This window comes from Cetorhinus maximus, chromosome 13, assembly GCF_964194155.1.
Source record: "Cetorhinus maximus chromosome 13, sCetMax3.hap1.1, whole genome shotgun sequence".
NCBI classification, from domain to species: Eukaryota; Metazoa; Chordata; class Chondrichthyes; order Lamniformes; family Cetorhinidae; genus Cetorhinus; species Cetorhinus maximus.
Window position 1 is genome coordinate 114,819,978 of NC_135891.1, and position 27,928 is coordinate 114,847,905.

At 42.6% G+C, this 27,928-nt stretch overlaps 1 protein-coding gene across 1 annotated transcript in view; it reads left to right on the forward strand.

The window, feature by feature from the left end:
- Window positions 1–26,015, forward strand: part of LOC144688978 (CTD small phosphatase-like protein 2) — a 28,154-nt gene extending 2,139 nt beyond the window's left edge. Inside the window, exons 2-11 of the mRNA XM_078556057.1 lie at window positions 1,107–1,236; window positions 2,618–2,758; window positions 4,015–4,129; window positions 6,802–6,910; window positions 7,662–7,748; window positions 14,744–14,806; window positions 18,444–18,523; window positions 19,199–19,325; window positions 23,723–23,818; window positions 25,697–26,015. Of these exons, the coding sequence (XP_078412183.1) occupies window positions 1,107–1,236; window positions 2,618–2,758; window positions 4,015–4,129; window positions 6,802–6,910; window positions 7,662–7,748; window positions 14,744–14,806; window positions 18,444–18,523; window positions 19,199–19,325; window positions 23,723–23,818; window positions 25,697–25,747 (999 nt within the window). The 3' untranslated portion in view covers window positions 25,748–26,015. The remainder of the gene's footprint in view (window positions 1–1,106; window positions 1,237–2,617; window positions 2,759–4,014; window positions 4,130–6,801; window positions 6,911–7,661; window positions 7,749–14,743; window positions 14,807–18,443; window positions 18,524–19,198; window positions 19,326–23,722; window positions 23,819–25,696) is intronic.
- The last annotated feature ends 1,913 nt before the right edge of the window (window positions 26,016–27,928 follow it).

The window sequence follows — 27,928 nt, forward strand, 5'->3', positions numbered from 1 at the left end:
TTTGAACGAGTTCAAGTTCAGGGTGGGGGTGGGCTGGGCGAGTGCACAAAGCGGAAAGCTGGTCAGGAGAACATTGGAACATTCGAGTCTAGAGGTAACAAAGGCAAGGAGATGAGGGTCTCAGTAGAAGATGAGCTAAGGTGGGTGAGGTGGAGATGGGCAAAATTACCGATGTGGAAATATACACTACCCTATGCATTCTTCCTATTTTCTATATCCTCAGTGTTGAAATCAATACTCAGAAAATGAAATTCTGTTCATTCTTTCCCAGGTCCTCAAAACTATGAAACTTGCTGTGCCTCCCCTTCTTCCTACAAGTAGTGATCCTTTAAAATTCTGGCTTCTTGTTGTTTGGGCAGTACTTTCTGGTTTTTCCTGCCTTTTCTTATTCTTTTTCACCTCTTGTACAATGCTATGGACCTTGAGGCCTTCAATTGGATTAACTAAATACATGCTTCCATCGCAACTGGACTATTTGCTGGGCAATTTTGAAATTACAATAGCAATAATAGCGTTTCCCCCATAGAAGCATTAAATACTTTGCAGTTGATCTCCAATGTTAACTCTATTTCTCTCCCCATTGATGCTGATTGTTTCCTGTTTTTATTTCAAATTTATTGCAATATGTTTTGCTCACTTTGCTATATGGGCACACATGCCAAGGATATGGGTTGTGTTTTCTTGTGTGTGTTTATATTGTAATTTTAATTTTTTTCATGTGAAATAATGAGACTCAAGAGAATCACATTTGTCAGCGTATCTCTAACTTTCCTGCCATTCTCCCAGAGAGGCACTACTTTCTGGAATCTGGTTCCATGGACATGGCACTCCTCTGACCTCTTGTGTATCCACAATTTTAATCACGCTGGCATCCGTGCCTCCAGCTGGTACCTCATTCATGTGGCCATTATTGGAATGTGAGCCTGGTAGCAAGCTGGCCATTCAGCTGTGGAAGGAATCCGATGAGGCTGATCCTGTTCTCACCTGGTGTTCACCCATGACACACTTTCCACAGGAATTGACAGGATGGGAGTCAGGTAGTAAATTTGTTTCTACTCTTCAAATTAAATATTGTTCTCAATCTTTTCTTTCTCTCCCTGGACCAGACGGCTCAAGGTGTGTCATTTGGTCCGGTCCTTTCAGAAGAGCATCATAATGAATCTGATTCATTTACAACCACACCCAGAGCAACAAGATTACCAGGCAAACATTGGCAGAACACAGAGCTGAACAGAGGTACCAGGTTAACCTTCATTTGTTATGTGACTAGGTAGAATTCTAATTCCGTCTTAAAAACATCACACAATCCTCCAATGCTTCACTGAATTGCCCAGTGTAACACCAATCTATACAGATCAGAAACTCCTAGGCTCAATCCCTTGACATTTTATTTTGCCTCAATGACCCTAGGCTGTGGAGGAGGATCAATCAGGGAATTGTCCCTATTTGGTGCCCTGTAGGATAATATGGTTATGCAGGCATTGGCTGTAATGTGGTCAGACTGAGTTGCAATCACAGAATGGTTACAGCACAGGCAGAGGCCATTCGGCCCATTGTGTTTGCACCAAGCCTCTGTAGGAGTAATTTACCTAGTCCCGCATAACCCTGCACTTTCTTCCTTTTCAGATAACAGTCCAATTCTCTTTTGAATGCCTCATTGGAACCTGCCTCCAGCACACACACTCAGGCAGCACATTCAAGATCCTAGCCACGCACTGCGTGAAAAAGCTTCTCTTCATGTTCCCTTTAATACTTTTGCTAATTACCTTAACTCTGTGTCCTCTTGTTCTCGAATCTTCCACCAGTGGGAGCATTTTTTCCCTATGTGCTCTATCCAGACCCCTCATGATTTTGAATTCATCAATCAAATCTCCACTTGTCCTTCTCTTTTTCAACCCCTATACATAACTGAAGTTCCTCATCCTTGGGACCAATCTTGTGAATCTTTTCTGCACGCTCTCTAATGCAATGATGGAATAACCTGCCTGAACTCATTGTCAAGGTTCATACAACATCAACAACCTGCATTTATATAGCGCCTTTAATGCAGTAAAACATCCCAACGTGCTTCACAGAGCATTATCAAACAAAAGTGCACACCAAGCCATGTATGGAGATGTCAGGACAGGTAACCAAAGGCTTGGTCAAAGAGGTCGGCTTTAAGGAGCATCTTCAATGAGGAGAGAGGTGGAGAGGTTTGGGGTGGGAATTGGAAAGCTTAGGGCCCAGTCACCTGAAGGCACGGCCATCAATGGTGGAATGAAGGAAAAAAGAATGACTTGACAGAAATACCAGAGGGCAGCTTCCAGAAGAGGCAGTGTGGCCATGTGGATAAGCAGGAGGTTTCCCTGCGAATGGTTCTGTAGAGCAGTGTAATTGGTGTCACCCCCGCCCTGTAGTGTTTCTAAGGGGAGGAGGTTGACATGTGGGTGATGCTAATGAAATTGGATTCCTGTATGGGTGAGACCTTGGGGACAGAGAGGGAAAGGTGGTTGAAGCACTGACTGTCACAGAAACAATAAAATGTGAAGTATTTTTACATCTTACAAACTCATCCTTTGCTTTATTGACTCCTCTCTCAACCCTGCATCTTTTTACTGTATTTTATTGCTTCCAGGGTTTGAATGCACTCCCAATGCAACAAAATTAAACATTTGGGTGCGATTTTGGGATGAACATCAGAGGCTTATAACCAGCGGCAACACCAAGGTCAACCGAGCTCGCTGTCTCTTTCCGATCTCTCCTCCTATATCCCATGGTAAGTTTAGGATGTTGAATATAAAACTGGAGACGTTTTTCTTCTTCTGTCATGACAATTTTTTAACCAACAAAACCTGGAAACATATGTCACCAGCAAATCTGAAACATAAATATTTCCAGCACACATACAGGCTATGCAGGTGGCCTTGGGTCAAACTTGGAACAACTATTCTCACTTTCTTCTTCTCTTCCCAACGCTCTGCACCATCCTCCTCTTAAGGGATTTAGCCATTTTCATTTCAGATGTAATGAAATGGAGGAATTTCTGGACGAAAATGGCCCAATGTTTATCTAAAAAAAAACCAGAAAGCGCTGGGAAAAACTCAGCAGGTCTGGCAGCATCTGTGGAGAGAGAGAAACAGAGTTAATGTTTCGAGTCCAAAATGACTTCTTCCGAACTGCTTTTTTATTTTATGGCAAAAGGATAAAGACTTTGTCCAGATTGAGTGTTAATGGCCATATAATATCAGCTCTCTGAAAGCAAAAACGTGAAAGACTAGGTTCAGACTGGCTTATAGCAAAAAAATAATCAAAATGGGGGACAGAGTTATGTCCTGAAATTGTTGAACTCCATGTTGAGTCCAGAAGGCTGTAAAGTGCTTAATTGGAAGATGAGATGCTGTTCCTCAGCTCGCATTGAACTTCACTGGAACTTTGGAACAGGCTGAGCACAGAAATATGAGCATGAGACCAAGGTGGTGAATTGAAATGGTTTATCTCCTTCGCCTTCCACCGTTCTGGTAGTCGGCACAAAATGCTCTGGGCATTTGCCCTCCTCCAATCATGGTTCAGCGAAGAAGAATTGGACTCAAAAATGTGATCGGTTCTTTCAAATTTTCATAACTGAAAAGACATTATATCCATTTTACTGATTTCTTTCCATCTCCTAGTATCAGCCTGAACTCTAATGCCTTCCTTTCACGTTGTTGTATATCAAACCTAGCCCCCTCCTCCCTCACCACGCAGCTCCTGAAGTGCAGACATCCATTTAAAAAAAAAAAATTCATTCATTCATGATATGTGGTTATCAGGGTCACGGCCAGCATTTATTGCCCATCCCTAATCGCCCTTGAGAAGGTGGTGGGGAGCTGTCTTAATGTTGCAGTCCTCCTTCCATTTGTGAGAATTATGCATGTGAATAATTTATGTTCCAATAGTCAACAACTAATAGGCTCCTTTTTATAAACTAATGGTTTTGCTAGTTTGGTTCTCTACATTACCAGCTGTTTGAAAATATTCTCTCTGCTCCAACAGACTTGGAGGCCAATAGAGGTTTGGATGAAGACTTGGACCCCATGGAAATGACTTTCTCCACAAATTTCTCAGTGGACTCGTCCTGCCATTATGATGAGAGAGAGGACTTTAATCAGTGAGTGGAGGACAAAATTTCTACCTGCCGGGCTAGTCAATATAAAACCGGTACACTGTCGGATCTGGGATGGCATTTGCCTTTGGTTGGTAAGGGAGGAAATGCCATTGATCAGTCCGCAAGGTTTAAAAAATACGTTGTTGGTTTGTACATAATTTGATTACAGCAACTTTTATTTTTATAAACCTCCAAGTATTTATTTAAAAAAAAAACATGTGCTTTAAAAGGAGAGATGAACATTGGGAAGAAAGTTAGGACCAAGAGAGGGCCGTTTAGCCCATCAAAGCTTTTCCACCATTTGATCAAATCATGGCTGGTGTATCTTAACTCTTTCTACCCCCCCCTTTATTCTTAATGAGGAAGGAAGGGAATTGAAAAGGCCTGAGTGAAGAGGAGGACACTGAAGGCATAATTGGAAAATATGTTTTTTTTCACATGTGCAGTAGTCTGAAGTCGGGGAGTGGAGGTTTAGGTTGAGATGTGCGAGTGAGGAAGAACATTCAACTGGGTTGGGGGGGATTTGAAAGTGAAGAAGAATCTTGACGTCAAAAGTTAGGTGCAGTCAGAACTAAATGTCTTTCTGCCCCTCAAAAAAGAATTGTATTTGTGTAAATAATTTTATCATGTTAATAGAGTTGAGTATAATGAGTTGTCAACGAGAATTGCAACTTATTATTCATCTGGACTGACTGTTTGCGTGCGAAGCATGAAGAACGCTAGCGGACCTGAATTCTGACGGAAGCGCTGGGAGAATTTTAATTTCAGCCCATTCTGGCGTTTGCAAGTGTTTGATCTGCTGAGTGAGTGTTTAAAGTAAAACAAGACTGGATAATTTTAACACACTTCCTAATTACCTTCTCCACACCACAGATTTGACCATAAATGTAATACTTACTGAATATTTGCAAGGGTTGCGAATGTAGGAAATTGAAATATTACAAATGCTGTAAGATGATTATTTTACATTGCCTTAGTAAACTTCCTTAACCTCAAACTTTACGTGTAGTCTGCACTATAGAAAGCCAAAAACTTGATTTAAACTAGCCTCCTGGGCATTTTAATCACTCCACCATTGACAGACATTCCTTCAGCTGCTTAAGCCATAAACTCTGGAATTCCCTCCCTAAATCTCTCCATCTCCCTTACCTCCTTGAAGACACTCCTCCTTTTAAAAACTACCTCTTTGATCAAACATTTGGTCTTTTAAAAAAAATATTCTTCCATGGGATATGGGTGTGACTGACAAGGCTAGCATTTATTGCCCATCCCTAATTGCCCTTGAGAAGATGGTGGTGAGCCATTGCCTTGAACCACTACAGTCCATGTGGTGTAGGTACACCCACAGTGCTGTTAGGAAGGGAGTTCCAGGATTTTGACCCAGTGACAGTGAAGGAATGGTGATAAATTTCCAAGTCAGGATGGTGAGTGTCTTGGAGGGCAGCTTCCAAGTGATGGTGTTCCCATGTATATGCTGCCATTGTCTTTCCATGTGGTAGAGGTCACGGGTTTGGAAAGTGCTGTTGAAGGAGCATTGGTTGTGCATCTTGTAGATGGTACAAACTGCTGTCACTGTGCATTGGTGGTGGAGGGAGTGGTGGTGGATGTTTAAGGTGGTGGATGGGGTGCCAATCAAGCAGGCTGCTTTATCCTGGATGGTGTCAAGCTTCTTGAGTGTTGTTGGAGCCGCACGCATCCAGGCAAGTGGCAAGTATTCCATCACACCCCTGATTTTTGCCTTGTAGATGGTGGACAGGGTTTGGGGAGCCAGGAGGTGTGTTACACTCTGCAGAATTCCCAGCCTCTGATCTGTTCTAGTAGCCACAGTATTTATATGGCTGGTCCAGTTCAGTTTCTGATCAATGGTAACCCCCAGGCTGCTGATAGTGGGGGATTCAGCGATGGTAATGGCACTGAATGTCACGGAGATGGTTAGATACTCTCTTGTTGGTGATTGTCATTGCCTGCCACTTGTATGGCATGAATGTTACTTATTACTTGTCAGCCCAAGCCTGAATGTTGTCAGGTCTTCCTGCATATGGGCAAAGACAGCTCTGTTTCTGAGGAGTCGCAAATGGTGCTGAACATTGTACAATCATCAGCGAACATCCCCACTTCTGCCACAATATCTCCTTGGGACACTTTACTATGTTAAAGTCACTTTATAAATACAAGTTGTTGTATAGCACATTGTATCTTTCTAAAAGATTCTAAAGTGTTCCTCTCAGACAATTAATTGTTCTGGACAAATTAATTACACTTCAAAACAATGTGGCAGTCATTATGAACATGGCAATCACGGTTTCATAGAATTTTAGAAATGAAACGAACGATGCATTATTTGGAGGGTTGGTTGAGGGATTAATATTGATCAGGGCAGTGAGAGAGCTCTCAGCCCTCAAGTCTATAGCAATCACTTAAGCTGCAGATGTGGGCATTGTCCAACATACTACTAATCTGAGAATGCTTTTGAGGTGGGAAAGAAAAGTTCTATTCTGAGCACTGAGCTCAAGTATAAATGTTAAAGCTCCAGGTTTTGTTATAGAATTACACAGACTAGTCAGCAATATTGGTATGCATATTAGGCTGCGTTTCCCTGAGTGTGTCAGGTGAAAGGTCTAAGATCTATCATTTTTTTTACTGTGATCCCAGATTTCAAACACGCTCTTTTTCAGATACAAATTCATTAAAGAACTGCAGAGCTCAATGAAAATGACATTGCAAAAATCGATCCTTCCTCTGAAAACGCGCAGCATTCCTGATTATTCACTTGTCCTGGGGCTGGTAAGTGTTGTTTTGTTACAATAAGCCAAATAAACAGAGGCCTTTTGACTTGTCATCCTTCCACCCATTAAAGATGTAAGGCTTAATGAGCAGTGTCTCTTTGAGCTAAAGCCCCTGTGAGGGGAAAGTAATTCTACAAATGAGCTGGAATAATTTATTAAGGTCAATGTTGGGTTGGCTGGATGAAGAAGATAGTTAAACTCGTATATTTAGATGAGCGAAATTGATCTATTTTTAGGCACTTCATTTCTGATTGAACTGGGGCAAGAGGCAAATGTAAACAAGGTGCCAGCAATGTTTATTGGTGAAAGCTGTACCCATAAAGAAAGGTCAGTGGGTGCAGAATGAGAGTCAGACTGCTACCTATGGAACATGTTCCCCTCTTCTCTATCACCACCGCCACCCTACACCCTTAATAATCAAACCACCATTCAAATAATGACAAACCGTGGGTGCAAGTGTTGAGAATCTGATGCTGGCTGGAATGTACTTCTCTCGGTTACGTGGTGCCTGTGCCCATCATTGAAGACACTTTGTATGAAAGTTTTGATGGAATCCAAACTACAGAACCAGCTCCCTCGTCCACCTACCTCCCTCGTCCCTCGTCCATCTACCACTCTCCAATCCCCACCCAAAACCAAATGTGGCACCTTGATATGTACAAAGCCTCAAAGGAGAAGAAACAGTCAATGGGTGTAACAGTTTCCAGCCAACTGCAATCCTTTGCTTTTTGATCTTTCTCTAACTGCAGGATGAGACCCTTGCTCATTGCCAGCTGACTGCCATGGAGAACATGGAGTTTGTATTCCCTGTCCACTTTCAGGATAGAACTTACCAGGTTTGTCAATCTTTAGTTTGTTTGTGTATAACAGGCCATTTGGCTCAACAGGTTTATGCTGTACAAGAATCCCCCCCCTCACCCCTCTTCACCTTACCCCATCAACATATCCTTCTATTCCCTTCTCCCTCATATGTTTCTCTAGCTTCTCCTTAAATGCATCTCTGCTATTTGCCTCACTTCATCCCTGTGGTAGCATGCTCATTCTCTCTGCACTCTTGGTAAAGAAATTTCTTACGGGATTTATTTACTCACGACAACCTTGTATTTATGACCCCTCATTCTGGTCTGGCCCACAAGGAGAAATGTTTGTTCCAAAGTTACCTGATCAAACTCCTTAATCTTAAAGACCTCTACTAGGTTACCTGTCAATTTTCTCTTTTCTAGAGAAGGGTCCCAGCCTGCTCCATCTTTCCTCATAGGTATAATCTTTTCAGTTCTGGTATCATTCCAGTAAATTTTATTTTGCCCCTTCTCCAATGCCTCTATACCCTTTTTTAAAAAAATATATAATATGGAGACCAGAATTATCCACACTGTTCCAAGTATGAAGGGCCTTGATGAGACTACACATGGAGTAGTGTGTGCAGTTTTGGACCCCTTATCTAAGAAAGGATATACTTGCCACAGAGGGAGTGCAGCGAAGGTTCACCAGACTGATTCCTGGGATGGCAGGATTGTCATATGAGAAGAGATTGGGCTGACTAGGCCTATATTCACTGGAGTTTAGAAGAATGAGAGGGGATCTCATTGAAAAGTATAAAATTCTGACAGGGCTGGACAGACTGGATGCAGGGATGATGTTTCCTCTGGCTGGAGGGCCTAGAACAAGGGATCACAGTCTCAGGATATGGGGAAGGCCATTTAGGACTGAGATGAGGAGAAACTTTTTCGCTCAGAGGGTGGTGAAGTTATGGAATTCTCTACCACAGAAGGCTGTGGAGGCCAAGTCACTGAATATATTTAAGAAGGAAATGGATAGATTTCTGGACCCTAAAGGCTTCAATGGGGAATAGGGAGAGAGCGGGAGTATGGTGTTGAGATGGAGGATCAGCCATGATCATACTGAATGGCGGAGAAGGCTCGAAGGGCTGAATGACCTATTTTCAGAGTAAACTAATCAAACTTCTATATAAGTTTAACTTATTTTTCATGCTTTTTAATTCTATCCATCCAGAAATGAACCTTTGTTTTTAATGCATTATTAACCTGCGCCACTACTTGTGGTAGTTTGTGTATTGATACCCCTAAATTCCTCTGTTCCTCTCACCTGCTTAGACAATTATATTCCAAGGAGTTCATTATTCTTCCTACCAAAATGTACCATCTCGCACTTATCCACGTTGAAGTTCATTCGCTAATTCCTGAGTTCTACCTTCAGGCTAAATTGTCAGTCTGCTGGCCGTGGGATTAGAAGTGTGCAATCTGTCACTTTTTGTTTAACTTCGCTGTGTGGGCTTGGCTGTAGGGTTGTTAAATAATGTTTAGCCCCTGACTAGAACTGGCCAAATACCCGAACAATCCGAGTTGTGTTCTTGTGGAGATAATTAGTGATGTCTGAATGTGTATCACCTCTCCCTTCATCAAAATGGCAACAGAATAGAATAACCTTTCTTCTTAGCCCCTCATAGTGGTAAGGTTAACCGGGCCTGGATTATCTGCACTGATCATAAAGCCGCAGCTATTCACTTTAACCCTCTTGCAAAGATCATTAGGGCACTTGGCATGCAACTGTATGCCATGAATAATGTATGAAGTGTTGCTTGAGTGCTGTGTTGACTGATTAGACCCGATATGTAAGTGAATGTCGTAAATAAACTTGGGGGGGATAAAAAGTCACTGGCCATCATTGACTTTTGTTTCACTGTGACAGAATGTAACCCACTGGTTTATGGAATTGGCACACATTCAGTCCCCCTACAGAGCTGAACAAGAAGATTTATTTAATGCTTTCTTATGAGCTCTGATAATAGACTATTCAGCCTAGTGTTGCACTGAATAGTGGAATTTGTTATCTATAAACTGCTTGGGATGTCCCCAGAGCCCACGCACTGTGCACCTGCACTACTGCTCATTGTCTGTGGTCAATCTGTGGGGAGTACTAGAAAACAGGGTCATTCACAATAGTCAGGAGCTTTTGTCCCCTGTAAAAAGGGACCATTGCCAAATGGGCTGATGCTGAATTCAGTGTCATAGTTGAACACCAGAAGTGCAGAAACTGAGACTACTTCTGTCATATTGCTGTGTGGCAATGGCTTTTGGTGTTGGGGCATTAACAAGATGTATTAATTGAAGGTATAGCCTTTCCAACTGCCTATCAGGGGTCACGTGATTGTCTTTGGAGGCTCTAACCAATGAGCCCTAAACACAGGTAATCCAGGGGGTGTGGCTTTCTAGTCGAAGATCTAGTTCAAGCATGTAGCTTCTGAAAAACTCTCTAATAAAGTTATCTGTTTTCACGTAGAAATCTGTCCAGTACATCAAGTCATTACAATTGGCGACGAGTGTAAAATAGCTCTGACGCTGCACCTCGCCTTGTGAATGTGAGTAAATCAGATCTTAAGAAAAAAAAAGAAAAGTATACCCATCAGTCCTACCACTCTTCAGCAGAATCGATCCTTACGATGTGACTATGGAAGACTGGAGCCAGTATGTAGAGCACCTTGGTTTTTATTTCGTGGCGAATGAAATTGCTGCGGAGCAGAAGCAGAAAGCAATCCTTTTGAGGGTATGTGGTAGCAAGACATACAATCTCATCTGCAGCCCGACGGCCCTGAATGTGCCCAATTCTAAATCTTTTAACAAATAAGTAGACCTCGTGAAAACGCATTTCCAGCCAAAGCCATCTGTAATAATGCAGAGGTTTAAGTTTAATTCTAGAGTAAGGGCTCCAGGAGAGTCCATCGCAATCTATATAGCGAAGTTGAAGCAGTTGACTGAGTGCTGTGACTTCGGGGACACACCCAATGATATGTTGCAGGACCGATTAGTTTGTGGCGTTCACGATGACGGCATTCAGCACCGTCTACTCACAGAAGTCAACATCGATCTGAAGCGCGCCATGGAAATTGTTGCTAGAGACTCGCAGGCTTTACAACATGTACAACATGGTGCCGTTCTTCATGTGGGGTGGGAACCTACCACTGGGCATGGTCTGAAATCCAGAGACACAGCAGCGAAGTGAGAGGCAATCTCTGCTGCTAGAAAAATAATAAGGCCTAGTAGGAACACTTCAACAGCAACTCCAATGTTAATCTGTTATAGATGTGGGGGTGACCACGGACTGGACACCTGCAAATTCGAGGGGGCAGAATTCCAGTACTGGCCTAAGAAAGGTCACGTAATAAAGCAATGCATGGCAAATTCGAAACAGCCCATAAAGTAGCAGACCAATATGATTGAATTGAGTAATACAACAGAGTCTGAAGCTGCCGATACCGACAACTATTCCCTGTACAATGTCACCGCTGTAAAAACCGAACCCTATTACTGTCACAATCCAAGTTAATGGGAAGCCACTATAATGGTGGTAGATACAGGAGCCTCAACCACAGTGGTGGGAGAGCATACATTTAAATACCTAAACAAAGGTACCCAGCCACTGTAGCGAACAACAGGTCAATTGAAGACACAGACTGGAAAATCCATACAGGAAAAGGGCATCGCCACACTACCTGTCTTATAGGCAACAGACAGCCCAGCTTCCTTGATGTGCACTTGTGGTGCCATGGCATACAAGGCTAAGGGTCTAGTGCTAGAAAATGGAATTAGAATAGTTAGGTACTTGTTTGACCAGCGCAGACTTGATGGGCCGAAGGGCCTTTTTCTGTGCTGTAAACCTCTATGACTTCCAGTGATCATAATGACAGACCTAGTCTTCTGGGCTGAGAATGGTTACAAAAAATTAAGCTCAACTGGTCTGAAATATTTCACTTGAGAACAGGAGGAGTTCCTGAATTGTTAAGGAAATATGACAGTATACTCTAGAATGAGTTAGGAGAATTGTAGGACCTGCACATGCTGCAAGGATCCCTCAAGGTCAGAGTTGGTTCCTCTGGAAAATCGTGAGGAGAAACAAAATGAATTTAGTGCCACTCTGAACAAACTGAAGAAACAGTTGGCAGAGAAGAATCATCAATGTTCAATATTCCAGGAGGAAGCCAGATACAAGGAAGAACCGAAGGATCTGCTGAATGAAACAAAAGAAGCATTAATAGAAAAAGTCGAAGAACTTTCCAAGAAGTGAATGGATAATGAAGCCATGGGTAGCTCAACTACTGAACTGAATCAAGTTAAGATTTTACCAGAGAGAAATTTGGCCAGAAAAGTCAGCCAATTAACCTTCCTGATCTGATTTCTATGTCTCCAGAACCCTCTCCACAGCCGAGGAGGGTTATTCCCAACTAGAAAAGGAAGGTTTATCATTGATATTTGGAGTGAAGAAATTCCATGGACAACATTTCACCATTGTGTCGGACAATAAACCATTAATGGGTTTATTCAGTGAGGATACGGCCATTCTGCCAATCGTATCAGCAAGAATTCGACTTTGAGCTTTGATATTATCTGTGTAAAGCTTTATTCACCACCTTGGCTCGCATATTGCAAAAGCGGACATACTCAGTCGTCTTCCGTTACCAGATAGCATTGTACATGCTCTAGTGCCACAAGAAGTTATACTTGCACTGAATTTCTTGGATTCTTCTCCTGTGTGTGCGAAGTAAATTAGATGAACAGAGATCCAATTTTTTTGAAGTCCGAGACCTTGTATTGCAAGGGTGGTTGAATTCACCAGTGTCTGAAGACACGAGGCCATTCCATGCCTGAAAAACAGTTAAGTTGTCAAGATGGAATCTTGTTGTGGGATCAAGAATTGTCGTCCCTTCACAAGGAAGAGAACCACTCTTCTCAGAGCTTCAGTATGCATCCAGGCATATTGAAGATGAAAATGTTTGCCTGAAGCTATGTCTGGTGGCCAGGCATTGAAAGTGACATTGAAAGCATGGTCAAACACTGTCTCCATTGTCAGCAACAACAGAAGTTGCCTGTTTCAGCTCCCCTGCACCCGTGGGAGTGGCCTAGTCGGCCCTGGATTAGACTACGTATTGATTATGTAGGACCATTCTTAGGTACCTTGTTTTTATTGATTATAGATGTGCATTCTAAGTGATGTGTATGAAGTCAGATCACTGACATCGAGCGCAACTATTGAAAAGCTGCGTCAATGTTTCAGTATATATGCTCACACCACACCCTCAATGTGTCTCTTCCCCCCCGCCCCCCCACCCACCTTAAACCAATTTATATTTCTCCCTTGTTGAAACTATGCTGCAGTTCTGCCGAAGGGCCATGGAGGCTCGAAACGTTGACTGATTTCTTCTCTGCCGATGCTGCCAGACTTGCTGAGTTTTTCCAGGTAATTCTGTTTTTGTTTTGTTTTGGATTTCCAGCATCTGCAGTAGCTTTTAGCTTTTTGTTTTTATTTCAGTATATATGGCCTACTGGAAGTCATTGTTTCAGATAACGGTACAGTCTTTACCAGTACAGAGTTTGAGAGTTTAAATGGAATCAGATATATTAAAACAGCACTATCCCTCAAGTGGTTTAGCTGAAAGAGCTGTGTAAACTTCCTCATTCCAGATTTGAAAGTTATCAGAAGGTACTCCAGAAACTCGACTTTCCCACTTGCTCCTTGCCCCATTCAACTATGGGTTCGACGCCTCCTGAATTATTGATGAAAAGTTGCCTACATACAAGGTTAAATCTGGTGTTTCCAAACTTCGAGGGGAAGGTAGAGAAGAATCAAAGTAACAAAAATTGGGACACTATATTCATAGCAAAGTTCAAAGATTCACTGCAGGAGATACAGTTTTCATGTGGAATTTTGGAAGTGGACCTTTGTTGGGTTCCTGGTACAATTGTCTCAGAAACTGGTCCCTTGTCCTTCCAGGTGGAAGTGGAAGACTGAATTGTTCAAAAACATGTGGATCATCATGGGAATAGAGACATTCCAACAACCAGCTATTCCGCCTGTAATTAACGTTGAACCATTAATCCCTGAGGTGACAGATTGACCTAGAATAGACATGCCTAACCCTGAACTGCCACTTTCTAATGATGTATCTGATGCTGCAGTTCCTGATCATGTTGATCCAGTGGAAGAACCTCAGGTGGTAGAGCTACACCGCTCTAACCGAAAATAAGGAAACCACCACCTCAGGGACTTGATCTTTAATCACCTGAGTTGTAGATATTTGTGTTGTGGGATATTCAAATGTTCTCTGTAAATACAAACCGTAAAAAATCTAAAGGGGGAGGAAATGTAGTAATTGAAAGTATAGCCTTTCCCACTGCCTATCAGGGGTCACGTGATTGGTCGGAGTCTCCAAGAACAATGAGCCCCAAGTGTGGATAATCCAGGGGCGTGGTTTTCTTGTTGAGGACCTGGTTCAAGCAGGTAGCTTTTGAAAAGCTCTCTGTAATAAAGTTATCTGTTTGAAAGTAGAAACTGGTCCGGTACATCGAATCATTCCACAAGAGAATCGGAGGAAGTTTTGTCTTAGAGGTTCTGAGCTCAAGTCCCACTCCAGAGACACTCTGAGCATCTTAAAGGAGAAAAGCAAGGTAGAAAGGTGAAAGGGTTTTTGGAAGGAATTCCAAAACCCAGGGCTTCTGCAGCTGAAGGTATGGCCATACCTCTGGTGGAACGATTAAAATTGGAGGTACGCAGGAGGACAATGAGAGCAGCAGAGATATCTGGTTGTATGGCTGGAAGTGGTTTGAAATGGGGTTGGGAGGGCATGGCCATGGAGGGATGAGAAAACCAAGATGAGAATTTTGAAATCATGGCATTGGAGCGGGCGCTAATGTAGGACAGCAAACACTCTCTAACGGCTGACTCAAAGTTAGGAGAGGGTATTGGAAAGAGGAAAGCCAAGGTAAAAGTTTGAAGGATTTTTAAAAGGGTTTCTCCTCTGTCCCTTTCTGTTTTTCAGGTTTATATGAGGTCAAGGCCCTACTGCAAGGAGTTCCTTGAAAATCTGTCCCAGTTCTATGAGGTAAACACAGTGAACAGAATGGATTTGATTGCGTTGTCTGTGATATAATGACTTCAATAACTGTAGCTGTGAGGCCAAGTCCCAACTGAATGAGTTGCCCTGGGATTAATATTGTGATTTGCGTTCCTGTTGTGAGAGGAATTTGCTTTCTGCCTAACAGCAGAGAGGGAGGCCATTTGGCCCATCACGTGTGTGCTGGCTTTTTGAAAGAGCTATTCAGTTAATCCCATGGCCCCTGCTGTTTCCCCCACAGTGCTGCAAAAGTTTCTTCTTTGGGTAGAATTCTATTTTGACAAACTGAACTTAATTTAATTTTACTGTTAGAAATCAGGTTCCAGAGCCAAACCTGTACCTTCTGTGAATGAACACTTGACATTGTTTGCACAGTTGACAAGATTAACAGGTCACTGGCTGAATGGTGACCCCATTCGCCATTGAGAGGCTCAGCATCAGAAATAACATCTCCATGCACTCCTGGTTACTCCAACCGATGGAAAAAACACACACGCTCTAATGGACTGTACAATTCAGGCCATAAAATGCTGACATAACTTTCTAAAAAGCTATCCAGAAAAATGAGAGAATCTATCAAATGATACTCTTCCATTAGCGCATTAAAGCAATTTTGAGACCAACTTATCAAATCATTGAGGTTCTTGGTCCTTCAGAGAGGACACAAAATTACTTTTTTGACACAGCATTTTTAAACCCAAGATGCTGTGATTTGTTTTCTAGAACTTGACAAGTATTTGGACTGTCTCACACACTAGTCCAGTCAGCTTGCTCACCTTTCAAAATGAGAGGGTTTTTAAAAATCTTGTCAGGCAAGCTTCTGTGAAGATTTTTATTCCTCTTGATAATTGGGAAACAAGTTGTTAATTAATTACATTATCCTGAACAGAGAATGTGGAAGTAGCTGTACCCTTATCCCTTAGCTGGTTAATTGCCAAATCTGGCCTGATTGTGTGCACGTAGCAGGTAGCCTCTTGGGCATTATTTTAAAGAAATACTTTCATTTATATAGCACATTTCATACCCCCAGAACTTTACAGCCCATGAAGTACTTTTGATAGTGATGTTGGGAAAGGTGATGTGTTGCTGCTGCAGCATGTGGGAGCTGCTGACACCAAGGTGACCCAGAGCGAACGCATCTGTTGTAAGTGTTTGCAGCTCGAGGAGCTTCAGATCTGAGTTGGGGAGCTGGAGTCCGAGCTGCAGACATTGCGCCACATCAGGGAGGGGGAAAAGTTACCTGGAACTTTGCTGCAGGAGGTGGCCACACCCCTCAGATTAGGTCATTCAAATTTGGTCTGTGCTCAGGGACAGGAGGGTGTAACTGTAGGTGAGGCAGGTATGGGGACCCAGAGGGTAGCATTTGAGCAGCCTCGGCCCCTGCGATTGTCCAGCAGTTACAAGGTTCTTGCAAGTTGTGTGGACGGGAGCGGGTACTGCAGGGAGGATGAGCGAACTGACCACAGCACCATGGTCTCGGGACCCATTCAAGTGGGGGAAGGAAATAGGAACATAGTAGTGGTAAGGGACAGTATAATTAGGGGGACAGCTACTGTTCTCTGCAGCTGTGAGCGTGAGTCCCGAAGGCTGTGTTGCCTGCCCAGTGCCAGGAACTTGGAGTGGGAGGAGAGGGATCCAGTTGTCATCATCCACGTTGGTACCAATGACATTGATAAGGCTAGAAAGGAGGTTCTGCTGAAAGAATTTGAACAGTTAGGAGCTAAATTAAAAAGCAGAAATTCCAAGATGGTAATCTCGGGATTACTACCTAAACCACGGTCAAACTGGAATAGGATAAATAAAGTCAAGGAGTTGAATGCGTGGCTCAAAGATTGGTGTGGGAGGAATGAGTTTCAGTTCATGGTCACTGGCACCAGTACTGGGGTAGAAGGGAGCTGTTCCAGTGGGACAGGCTTCACTTGAACCGTGCTGGGACCAGTGACCCGGTGAATCGAATAACTAGGGCTGTAGAGGATTTTAAACTGAATAGAGAGGTGGGAGGTTTCTGGAGAGGGAATACGTAGGCTTACAAAACAAAAGGATATGGCAGCATTGCAGGGCAGCTATATAGGTAATGCTTCCCAGAATGTGACAGGAAGGGACAGAGTGTACAAACATAAACAACAGCAGCAAATAGGGTCAAAGGGGGGATAAATGGTTAAAAAGGCAAAATTATTGGCTCTTTACTTAAATGCATATAGTATTCGGAACAAGATAAATGAATCAATAGCACAAATGGAGGTTAATGAGTATGATCTTCTAGCCATGGTTACAAGGAGATCAAAGGTGGGAACTAAACATCCAGGGGTGTGTGACTTTTCAAAAGGATAGGCAGGAAGGAAAGGATGGTGGGGTAGCTTTGTTAGTACGAGATGGAATAAGTACGATAGTAAGAAAAGATCTTGGATCGGAAGATGTAGAATCCATATGGGTGGAGGTAAGAAATAACAAGGGGAAGAAGACGGAGGTGGGAGTAGTCTATAGGCCCCCTGACAGTAGCTATACTGTAGGACAGAGAATAAATCAGGAGATGATGGCATGTAAAAAAGGCAGTACATTAATCATGGGTGACTTTAATCTTTGTGTAGATTGGGAAAATCAAATTGGCAGAGGTAGCCACGAGCAAGAATTCATTGTGTATTTGGGATAGTTTCCTAAAACAATATGTTTTGGATCCAACCAGGGATCAGGCTTTTTTGGATCTGGTAATGTGTAGGTTTAATAAATTATCCCAAAGTAAAAGATCCCCTAGGAAACAGTGACCAAAACATGGTAGAATTTAGCATTCAGTTTGAAAGCGAGAAACTTGGGTCAGAAACAACTGTGCTAAACTTAAATAAGGGTAATTACAAAGGAATGAGGGCAGAGTTGGCTGGAGTGGACTGGGAAAGGAGTTTAGCAGAAAAGACAGTTGATGAACAATGGCAGATGTTTAAGAAAATAGTTTGTGACTCTCAAAACATATATCCCAGTGAGAAAGAAGGATTCTAGGAACGGGATAAATTATGTAATACCATGTCATCCACTTTTTAAAAAAAAAAAATATCTAACCCCTTAGCAATCAGAAGGAAAATAGATTCTGAGTTGTGCTGTCACACCTCGAGTTTACCTGTTGATTATGAACTGGCAGAAAATGTAGACTGTAGTTCAACAAGTGCTGGCTGTGCATCATAATGGTCATCCTTCATAGGAACTCTGACTATTCAAACAAGAGTGGGGTGTCACAGTTGAGCACTATATCCTGTTGGCACCTGACATTTATGTACTTTCTGGCTCTGGATGGGGAGAGGGAACCCTAGGTCAATTTTTACATCCAATTGCTGTCCCATTTGAGATCTGCTAAGATAGGGTTGGGTGGGGGAGAAATTTGTACCTGCCACCTTCCTGATTTGTTTGGCTCAGTGCAATACTAGACATTGAAGAAGCCACAAACAATGCTTTAAGCTAGCTGCTGACAGGCGTGTGACACTAGCCCACAGTGAATCGCGAACCTTTTTCCTTATTTTGCCCCTTTCTCATCTCCTCTGTGGTGGTGACTTTTCACATTCGTCGCTGCTTTAATTTTTGACAGAGCCTTGGACAGATCAATGGTCTTCTCCCTAACCTCTGCCTCTTCCTCTATTAGATCATCCTCTTCACTACTGCTACAAAGGATTATGCTGACAAACTGCTGGACATACTGGACCCCCACAGGCGGATGATCAGGCAAGTAGTTCACACTTGAGCAGAAAACCTTGATTAACACTTACTTGAGCTGAACCTTGCTCCCATTACAGATCCTGATGTACTTGCATTCTTTTAAATGGGGATACTGAAATCATAAACATGTTGACCATGAACATTCACTTTCTCTGCCACCAGTAGCAGTAATGTGTACCGTCTAAAGGATGCACTGCATTAACACGCCAAGTGCCCTTTGATGCCACCTTCCAAACCTGCGACCTCTACAACCTAGAAGGACAAATGCAGCAGATGCATGGGAACACCACCACCTACAAGTTCCCTTCCAAGTCCTCCACCATCCTGACCTGGAACTATTATTGCCGCTCTTTCACAGTCACTGAGACTCCCTCCCTAACAGCGCTGTGGGTGTACCTACACCACATGGACTGCAGCGGTTCAAGAAGGTGGCTCACCACCACTTAAAGGTAGTAAGGATTGGGCAACAAATGTTGGCCTTGCCAATGATGCTTGTATCCCAAGAATGAATAAAACCAAAATCTCAAAACCAATCACTCGGTTGTTACGATTCTGCTGTGTTGCATAAAATTGGATAGAAGAGGCCATTCAATAAGTTTAGAATAATTTACGCTTGGTCCATTTTTAAATGGTGGTCCCTATAAAACGTCCCTTGTCAATGAAACCATAAAATTGTTGCAGGCATCGACTATATCGGAAACACTGCGTTTGTGTCCAGGGGAACTACATCAGGGAACTGACGATCCTTGGCAGGGATCTGGCAAAGACAGTTGTTGTAGACAGCTCAGCTGAGACTTTTGCTTGTCAGGTATGTGAAGATGTTTTATTGTGTTCCATGGAAATATTTTCACTTGATTAAAATTGCCTTGTTTTAAGTAGCCAAGTGCTGTGTTGTTGAGGTGCATAAGATGGAATCACGTAGTCTCCTCTAAATATTCAACCATGACTTGCATTGCAGTTGAACCCTATCCTGTTTTACAATTTGTAGCAGGGCTAGAGAGAGAAATCATAGGCCCTGGTGCTTCTCTTGTTTCCAGACCCCTTATTCCTCTCTTTTTAAACCCTTGACAGCGCGCCTTTATTTTGGGTCCTATTCGAAAGAATAGTGCAGCACAGAAGGAGGCCATTCAGCCCATCGAATCTCTGCCAGTTCTTTCGTAGAGAAATCTAATCAGTCCTACCACTGCACCCCACCTCATGGAATCTGTTCTTTCCCTATATATATATTTTTTCTCCAAGTATTTATCCAATTTCCTTTTGAACACTAATTTGAACCTGTATCCACCACAATGTCAGGGCAGGAGTGCATTCCAAATCCTAACCACTCTTTATGTAAAAGTTTTTCCTCACGTTGTCTCTGGTTGTTTTGCCAATCTACCTAAATGAAGTTAGATCTGGGCCATCTGATTATCGATCCTTCAGGCATTGGAAACAGTTTCTATTTATTATATCTCTATCCTTCATAATCTTATTAACCTCAGGACTCTTGACTTGAAGGAGATCAACCCCAGCTTCTCTGGAATCCCTCATTCCTAGAGCAATTCTAGTAAATCTCTTCTGAAGCCTCCACAAAGCCTTTCCATTCTTCCAGTGCCCAGAATTGGGAACCGTAGTCACAGTGGAGTTAAACAGTTTTAGAAGGTTTAGCAGAACTTCTTGGCTTTTGTACTCAATGTCTCCATTTATAAAGCCCATTGAAAGCTCAGGTTTCAGTATGATGCACTTTACAACCATGGCTTTGTCAGACTATCACTCAAACTTGGTCGTTCATACTATGCTACCAGTTCCACTTCTTTGACCCTGGCCTTATGCAATATCCGGACAGCAACATCCAACAGACTTGAACCTCAAGCAGCACAAACAATAATCCCATGTACAAATGAGAATATCTTGAACTCAGTGACGCACTCTATTGGTGTCTAACTCTTGGTTTTACTTCCAAGTTTAAAAAATGGCAAAACCTTCCAGTAAATTAGCACCATTCACCTGCAATCTTCATGTGCTATTTCTATCCACACAAGTGGCTTTGTTAACAGAAAAATTATACTTTTGCACTGAGTGATAAATATTTTTTAATGTTAATTGAAACTAACCACACTTACCCAGCTTGAAGCATATAATAGAAAATGCTGGAAATACTCTGCAGGCCAGACAGCATCTGTGGAGACAGAAACAGAGTCGACGCTTCAGGTCCATGATCTTGACTAGTTTTGAACAAAGCTCACTGACCCCTCTCTGCACGGATGCTGCCAGATGTGCTGAGCATTTCCAGCACTTCTCATTTCTATTAGAGCAAAAATAACCCCTTGCTCCAGCCTCCCAAAAAGCAATCAGACTCTTGTGAGCCTCTCATTCCCCTTCACCAATAAACCCAGCAGCAGCTGCCTGAGATCTGGTTTGGCACAACATTAAACGTGAATTTCAAAAAAAAAGTTAAGGTTTGAAGAAAACAGAAACATCTTGCTGAGCAAAAAAAAATAATTGTCAAAACAATAAATTGATGATTTTAAAAATGAATAATTAATAAAAATGGCCATTAATAAGTGCCAAGCAGCTATGCTAACCAATAAAGCTTTTTTTGCCTTTCTGCTTAAGAAGTAGAGCTGGAAGTGGCCCCAAGTCCTGGTTGTCAGGGAAGGGGATTGGGGCCGAGCTAAGGAGTTGGGGTTTAGCTAACATTGACCTTGGGTTCACCTTTTGCGGCGCACGCTCCCAGCAGCCTCCGTGGAACTTGTACAAAAGTGGGGGTCCGAAGTGGATTGCCTTTCAACCTGGGCTTTCCTCTTCTCCTGAATTTAGAAAATAATTGCAAGCTGGGACCATTTCCAGGTCCTGATGCCACTTCAAGGCTCTGCTGGCTTGGAAACTATTTTTCTGAACTATGAACAATAAGCTTTGTGAAGAATGTGGCTCATCTTTCTACCCTCTCCATAGTTTGTGCAGGAACCTGTTTAAACTCTATTTTTGTTTCTCAGTCTCAAGGCATCTCCTTTCCCACTTTCTCCACTACTTTGTTAACACTACTTACGTACGTCAATTTTCAGCATTTTACAGCCTTATATTGTAATACAATATAATTAAAACTTCCACTTTAAGAACCAAGTTAAATCTTTGGAAGTAACTTTAAATGATGAAGCAATTTTTTCCTTTCAATTTTCTCCCATCAATTTTCTCTCATGCAGCCTAATTAATCTACACATTTTTTGGAAAATCGTCTGATTTCCGCCCCCCCCAGTGTTTCAAATTGATCAATTGTTTTCAACATTGTTCCTCCAACAAATTGGGCTAAAAATGTTTTTTTTTTTTTTGGAGGGGTGGGGAGGTGTCCACTATTCATGACCTAATGGCACCCATGTAGATTTAAGTAGAGGCCATTCAACTTTCATGTACTCAATATAGCATTGGCCCACAGCAGTTCCAGTGCTGCATCCTGCTGTCTGAAGACTTGGAAATATATCGCCATTCCTTCACTGTCGCTGGGTCTAAACCCTGGAACTCCCACCCTAACAGCACTGTGGGTGTACCTACACCACATGGACTGCAGCGGTTCAAGAAGGCAGCTCACTGCTGCCTTCTCGAGCAATTAGGGATAGGCAATAAATGCTGGCCCAGCCAGCAGCCAGTTAGTATGCTATGTCCAGGAGCTCTGTCAAATCAGGAACAATGGCCGGGTTTCAGATTTGGGACAGTCAGTGCAGCCTGTGTATGTGGCTGTCTGCTGCCTGAGCTGAGAGGTGGCGCTGCTGGTAAAGCAAAAGCTGCAAACCCAGGGCCCCGAGCCCCCTGAGAGCACATAGCACTCACAACCCCCCACCGGGTGTGAGATGGCCACTTGAGTGAGAGAGAGAGAGAGACGATGCTGCCCAAGGCTTGGGTCCCAGTGATTAGCAGCTCCTCTCCTGAGCCCTGACTCATGGTACAGGCTGTTTTCCTTGAATGAACCTAGTGTCTTGGGCTTTACTATCCTTCCTGGTACCTGTCCATAATGTCTTCTTTACAACCTTGAGCTTGTTCCCTCTGATTCATTGCCCTGACATATCAAAGTATTGTTCTAATTTCACTTTAAATATCTTCTGTCCCCTCTGGGACATCTTTTTCCAAAACAGCCAGGGAGAAATTTAAACACAATTTCCACACGGGGGTTCACTATCTTGTGATCCCTGCACAGAAATGCATACGTTGGATGTTGAGTGACTGAACGGAATCAGCTGTGATGCCCTCCATGTTCAAAAAGCCTTTTGACTACACTCACGTTGAATACACTCACTTGAGGCACGAGAGGGCAGTGAGTGCTCATGACATTGTTGATCAGTTGGTGCGGGCACACTCAAGTTGCCATGAGGGTATCCATACTTCTGATCTTTTCTCTGATATTTCTGTTCCTTTTAAACCAACCTCTTTGTTACGAGTTTAATATTAGTCATAGCTTAAGGCCCTGATTCAAAACAAGCAATCACTTCTAATCAGCAGAGCCCACACTGAATCTATCTGGGAATCGGGTACATGTGACATGAACTAGGTTGGGAGATGAGGTGAGACTAAACTCAAAGGGACAGCAATCACATTGCATTAACTCATTGAGTTAGATCCAGATTCTCGTTTTGGTTATATTTAAGGAATGTCAACATTGAAGGCACGTTTTGTTTCTGACTGACCTGAGGATTTTAGATTGTGTGCGTGCGCACACAAGCCCAAGGGTTGGCTGTCGCTCAACATTCTCTGTGGCTGGGGTAATGGTTTTAGTCTCTGGGGCTTCTAAGAATTTGTAACCTTGCATTGTGGGTCCTTCTCATTAGAAACTGAGTTAGATATGTCCAATATTGCAAAGGTCCTACAAGAAAACATTGCACAGAAAGAGAGTGCATGCTTAAGGGGAATTGAAACCATATTCAAGTGCTTTTCTTTCTCTGTGTGGTAAACATGGAGTTATATTGAGCTTTTCCCCATGATGGCCAAGCTGAGATGAGTAACCCTGTGCAAGGGAATCTTTGGCATTAACTAATATCCTATGTGTCCATGGCACAAAATGTTGGCAAACGAGTATTATTGGTCCTGCTACATGAAAACAATTGATCTGATTTAACTAAAAACCTGGCTTTGAATCCCACAGTTCAGGACAGTAATGCTACCACTAAATGAGGTTCTGTGAGCTTTGTGGCCAGGACACTGGTGTCCTTTTAGAAACTTTCCAGTTTTTCTTCCTAGATTGCAAATAGAATCCAAATCAAAAGCTGGTTCAAAGATCCAAGAGACCAGGAGCTGCGGAAACTCATCCCATTCTTGCAGAAATTGGCAGAACTGGTGCGTGTTGGTGAGAATCCAAAGTTGATATTTATTTCTGGTCTCTTAAGCATCCTTGCTTTTAATTGCTCCACCATTCATGGCCGTGCCTTCAGCTGCCAAGGCTCCACATTCTGGAATTCCCTCCCTCAACCTCTTTTCCCCTCTACACCACCTCTCCTTTTTCAGGCGTTCCTCGAAACCTATCTCTTTGACCAAGATTTTGATCATCTGTCCTGCTTTCTCCTCTTGTGGCTCAGTGTCAAATTTTGTTTAATGCTCCTGTGAAGCACCTTGGGATGCTTTACTACATTAAAGGTCCTATAAAAATGCAAATTGTTGTTGTTGCTTATGGGCCTAGACTTAGAAAATGAGTTAGGTGAAATAGTTTTATTTTCTTTCCTCCCATTTAATTGTCCAATGTCCTTTAGGGAAGGAAATCTGCCATCCATACCTGGTCTGACCTACATGTGACTCCAGACTCAGCAATGTGGTTGACTCTTAACTGCCCTCAGAAATGGCCTAGAAAACCACTCAGTTGTACACGGAAAGGTCAAAAAGAGACTTTTCAGCTCCATTAGCTGAGTCATGATCACCTCTGTCCTGTTTTATTAACTTGTTATATCATTTTTATTCATAATTTACAAAAAGATACCACATTAATGGCCACTGCAATAGTGTTGATGTTTTATTGGACTGCAGTGGTTCAAGAAAGTGGCTCACCACTACCTTCTTGAGGGCAATTAAGGATGGGCAACAAATGCTGGCCTGGTCTGTAATGCTCACATCCCATGAAAGATTAAATAAAAAAATCAAATCGTTCATCATCTTTATTGTTACGTGCAATTCCCAGATCGAGAAGGCAGTCAAGCACCTTGGAATTCACCAATGACCAGCTCCTTACAGCTAGGGTGATGGTAATTATCAAGTCATTAGCTCCCTCTTGTCCCCATTCACCTATTTTTAAGAGAAGTTCCTTTCCTCTGATGTCATATCCTTCTGCATGGTACAGATTTAAACTAGAGAGTAAATTATCCTAGATATTTCCAATGGCAGCCTGGCAACTGGAATGATGTTGGAAGAATCTTGGGAATACATAAACAGCTCAGTTGTTCATCCAGGGAACAGCGAGTAGCTTGGGAGGCCTAAATAGATTTTAAAATTATTGGTGGGTTTTGAACAAATCAGAGATGGGATCTACTGACAAGTCCACTGCTGTTCCTAATGCCTACAGGAAATAACTAGTTAAAGAAGATATTGAGTGTGGGAAAAGGAGGTACCCATTCCTGTTCCTGTAGTCAGCCTATGACAAACAATGGTTTAATTCTGCTGCTTTGTGTGACACATTTGCTAAATTCACTTTGAGGTGACATGGAGCCTATATTCACAGGAGAGGTGATCTCATTGAAATTGGTAGATGCAGTTTCTCCTGATGGGAAAGTGTAGAGCTAGGGGTCATCGTTGGCTATTTAGGACTGAGATAAGAAATTTCTTCACTCAGAGGGATGTGAATCTTTGGAATTCTCTAATCCAGAGGGCTATGGGTGCTCATTCAGTATATCTCAGCCTGGGATCGATAGCTCTTTGGGACTAAGGGACTCAAGGATCTGTGGATAAGGCAGGAGAGCAGAGTTGATGAGAAGATCAGTCTTATTGGATGGTAGAGCAGGTGCGTGGCGTCTACTGCAGCTCCTATTTTTGTCCTGTGCTCCCTCCACCCTATTTTGTGCCTCCATAGAGTCCCATCACTCTAGGCATCAAGCTTATAGGCAGCTCCATTACTTTTGCCTTGGGCCAAAATCAGTGTTGATGGCTGTAACCCATCTTGTTGACTTTTTTTAACATCTACACGGTCTTTTATTCTGTGGTTGTGCAAAACATGAATTATTCTGTTTGTAGGATGACGTGCGACCTGCGATTCGGAGAACCCATCGATTGGACAGGCGCTGAATGGAGGCCCAAAGATTTGTGCTGAGGAGCCAGGATTGAAGGGGAGGTGGTTTCCAATAAACTGCTCCTCCCCCTTCTCATCCCCATCCCAGTTTTCTATGACTACAATCGATTATTTGTTATTTTACAGCCCAAGTATGTTATAGCTGTGTACATGCAACTAAACTACTCCGTTCCATTAGCTGAGTCATGATCACCTCCTATTTTATTAATTTGTTAAATATCTTTTATTTGTAAAATATGAATAAAAATTACTACATTAACGGCCATTGCAATAGTCTTGATGTTTTAGTGGATTTTTAAATGTTCAATTTATTTCTGAAAATGGCTTAGTTTAGATAATGGAATGTTTGAATAATTGAGAGCTCTTTCCACTTAACCCATACAGCTGATTGCAACCAAACCACCAACTGCTATAGTATATGAGGGGAATCAGAGTGTGTGGGTTAAGTTCCAGCTCAGGAGGAAAGGCCGGAACTACTAAGAGCCAGTTCTGCATCCGACTCTGAAAGTATTATTGTGCTGAAGCAGAACTCCCTGAACGGGCACTGGCTCTTCACGACAGAACCTGTGCAGCCAGGTTCTATCTAGTGCTTATGTAATAGATATCTGTTGGGCAAGGATACAGAATCAAAATGATGTATAGAGTTATGACACAGATCAGCCAAGATCTATATGAATAGTGCCACAGGCTCATGTAGTGGGATGAGGGGCTTACTTGTGTTCATTGGAACCAGAGCGTGAGCACAGGCCAGTGTTCATGGAAACCCCACTATTCCCCTACACACCAAATATGCAGCAGTAGAAATACTATTGTCACAACAAGTAACCAATCTCACACAGGCATAATGTCTGACACATCGAAACGATCCTTACCATGGAATTATGATGCTCAACACTGGACTGGGACATAGAAATTTTTGGCTCCAATCACTTGAGAGTGCAGGTGCAGCAGGACCACTGAAAATTAAATGTTGCCATTTAAAAGGAGGGAATGACAGCCAATGGATTTGGTTTGAATGCTATACTGCTCCTCAATTTTGGAGCCAGAGCTGGTACCGATATATTTGATCTCCTGCCACACCAGTTTGCCCACCAGTGTCAGCTTTCCCTCGGCCTCGGAACAAGCATTGACAATTGAAGGGGTTTGCCAGTCTCCTTTTGAATGTAGATTGGGAAAGAAATCAACCTTGTTTGTTTGCAGTGCATCAATCTGTTGCTGCAAGCTTAACTTGATGTGTAATACATCCTTCAGACTGCTTCAAAGTGCTCGGACAACAAAAAATATTGAATCAATGTAACACAGACATTGACACCTTCCAAGCCAGGCTCTACTATTTCTGTTGTGAGGGGAATAAAATCTTCACTGCATTTTTTTTTGTTCAAAACGTTACATGGGAATTGGGATTTGATAGAAAAGCAATATCGCAGCAGACAACATTTGGGAACATTACAAACTGAACAGATTTTACGCTATTAGAAGTTTTAAATGCCCGTATTGTGTACCTCAGGTGAAATGGCTTCTCCCAGTTCCCAGCCTTGTGCTCCCCGCCCCCCGCAACTTTATGTATTCTGTAAAGGCCGTGAGAGTGAAGTATAGCTCATGGAATCACCAACCGGCTGAGAGGCGCCATTTGGCCCATTGTGTCTATGCTACCTCTTGGAGAAAGCTGTTCAATTTAGTTTCACATCTCTGCTTTCAACCCTTCAAATGAGCTCTTTTCGCATTCACGCACAGTTACCTTTCAAAACATCCTAAGAAATCTGATTCCATCATACTTTCAGATAGTGTGTTTCAGATCTGGACAATCCTCCCCTTATTTTCCTTCTAGTTATTTTGCCAATTATTTTAAATCTATGTCCTTTAGTTACTGATCCACTTGCTAGAGGAAACCCATCATAATTTTGACTTTTTATTAGGTCTCCCTGTAACCTTCTCTACTCGAAGAACAAATAAACCAGCTTCTACAATCCCTCCAGATAACCAAAGACCCCCATCCTGGTAACCCTCCGATATTCCCTTTCAAAGGGTCTATGTTGTTTGTACCCTATAGTCAATGCCCTTCAGAGCTTTCCTTTCTCATTCTCTTGAGATGCACGCACTGTCCGACAGGCTCTTTCACACTATTTCCACTCTGTTGAAATGGAGACACTTTATACCAACATCTAACTTAATGTTCT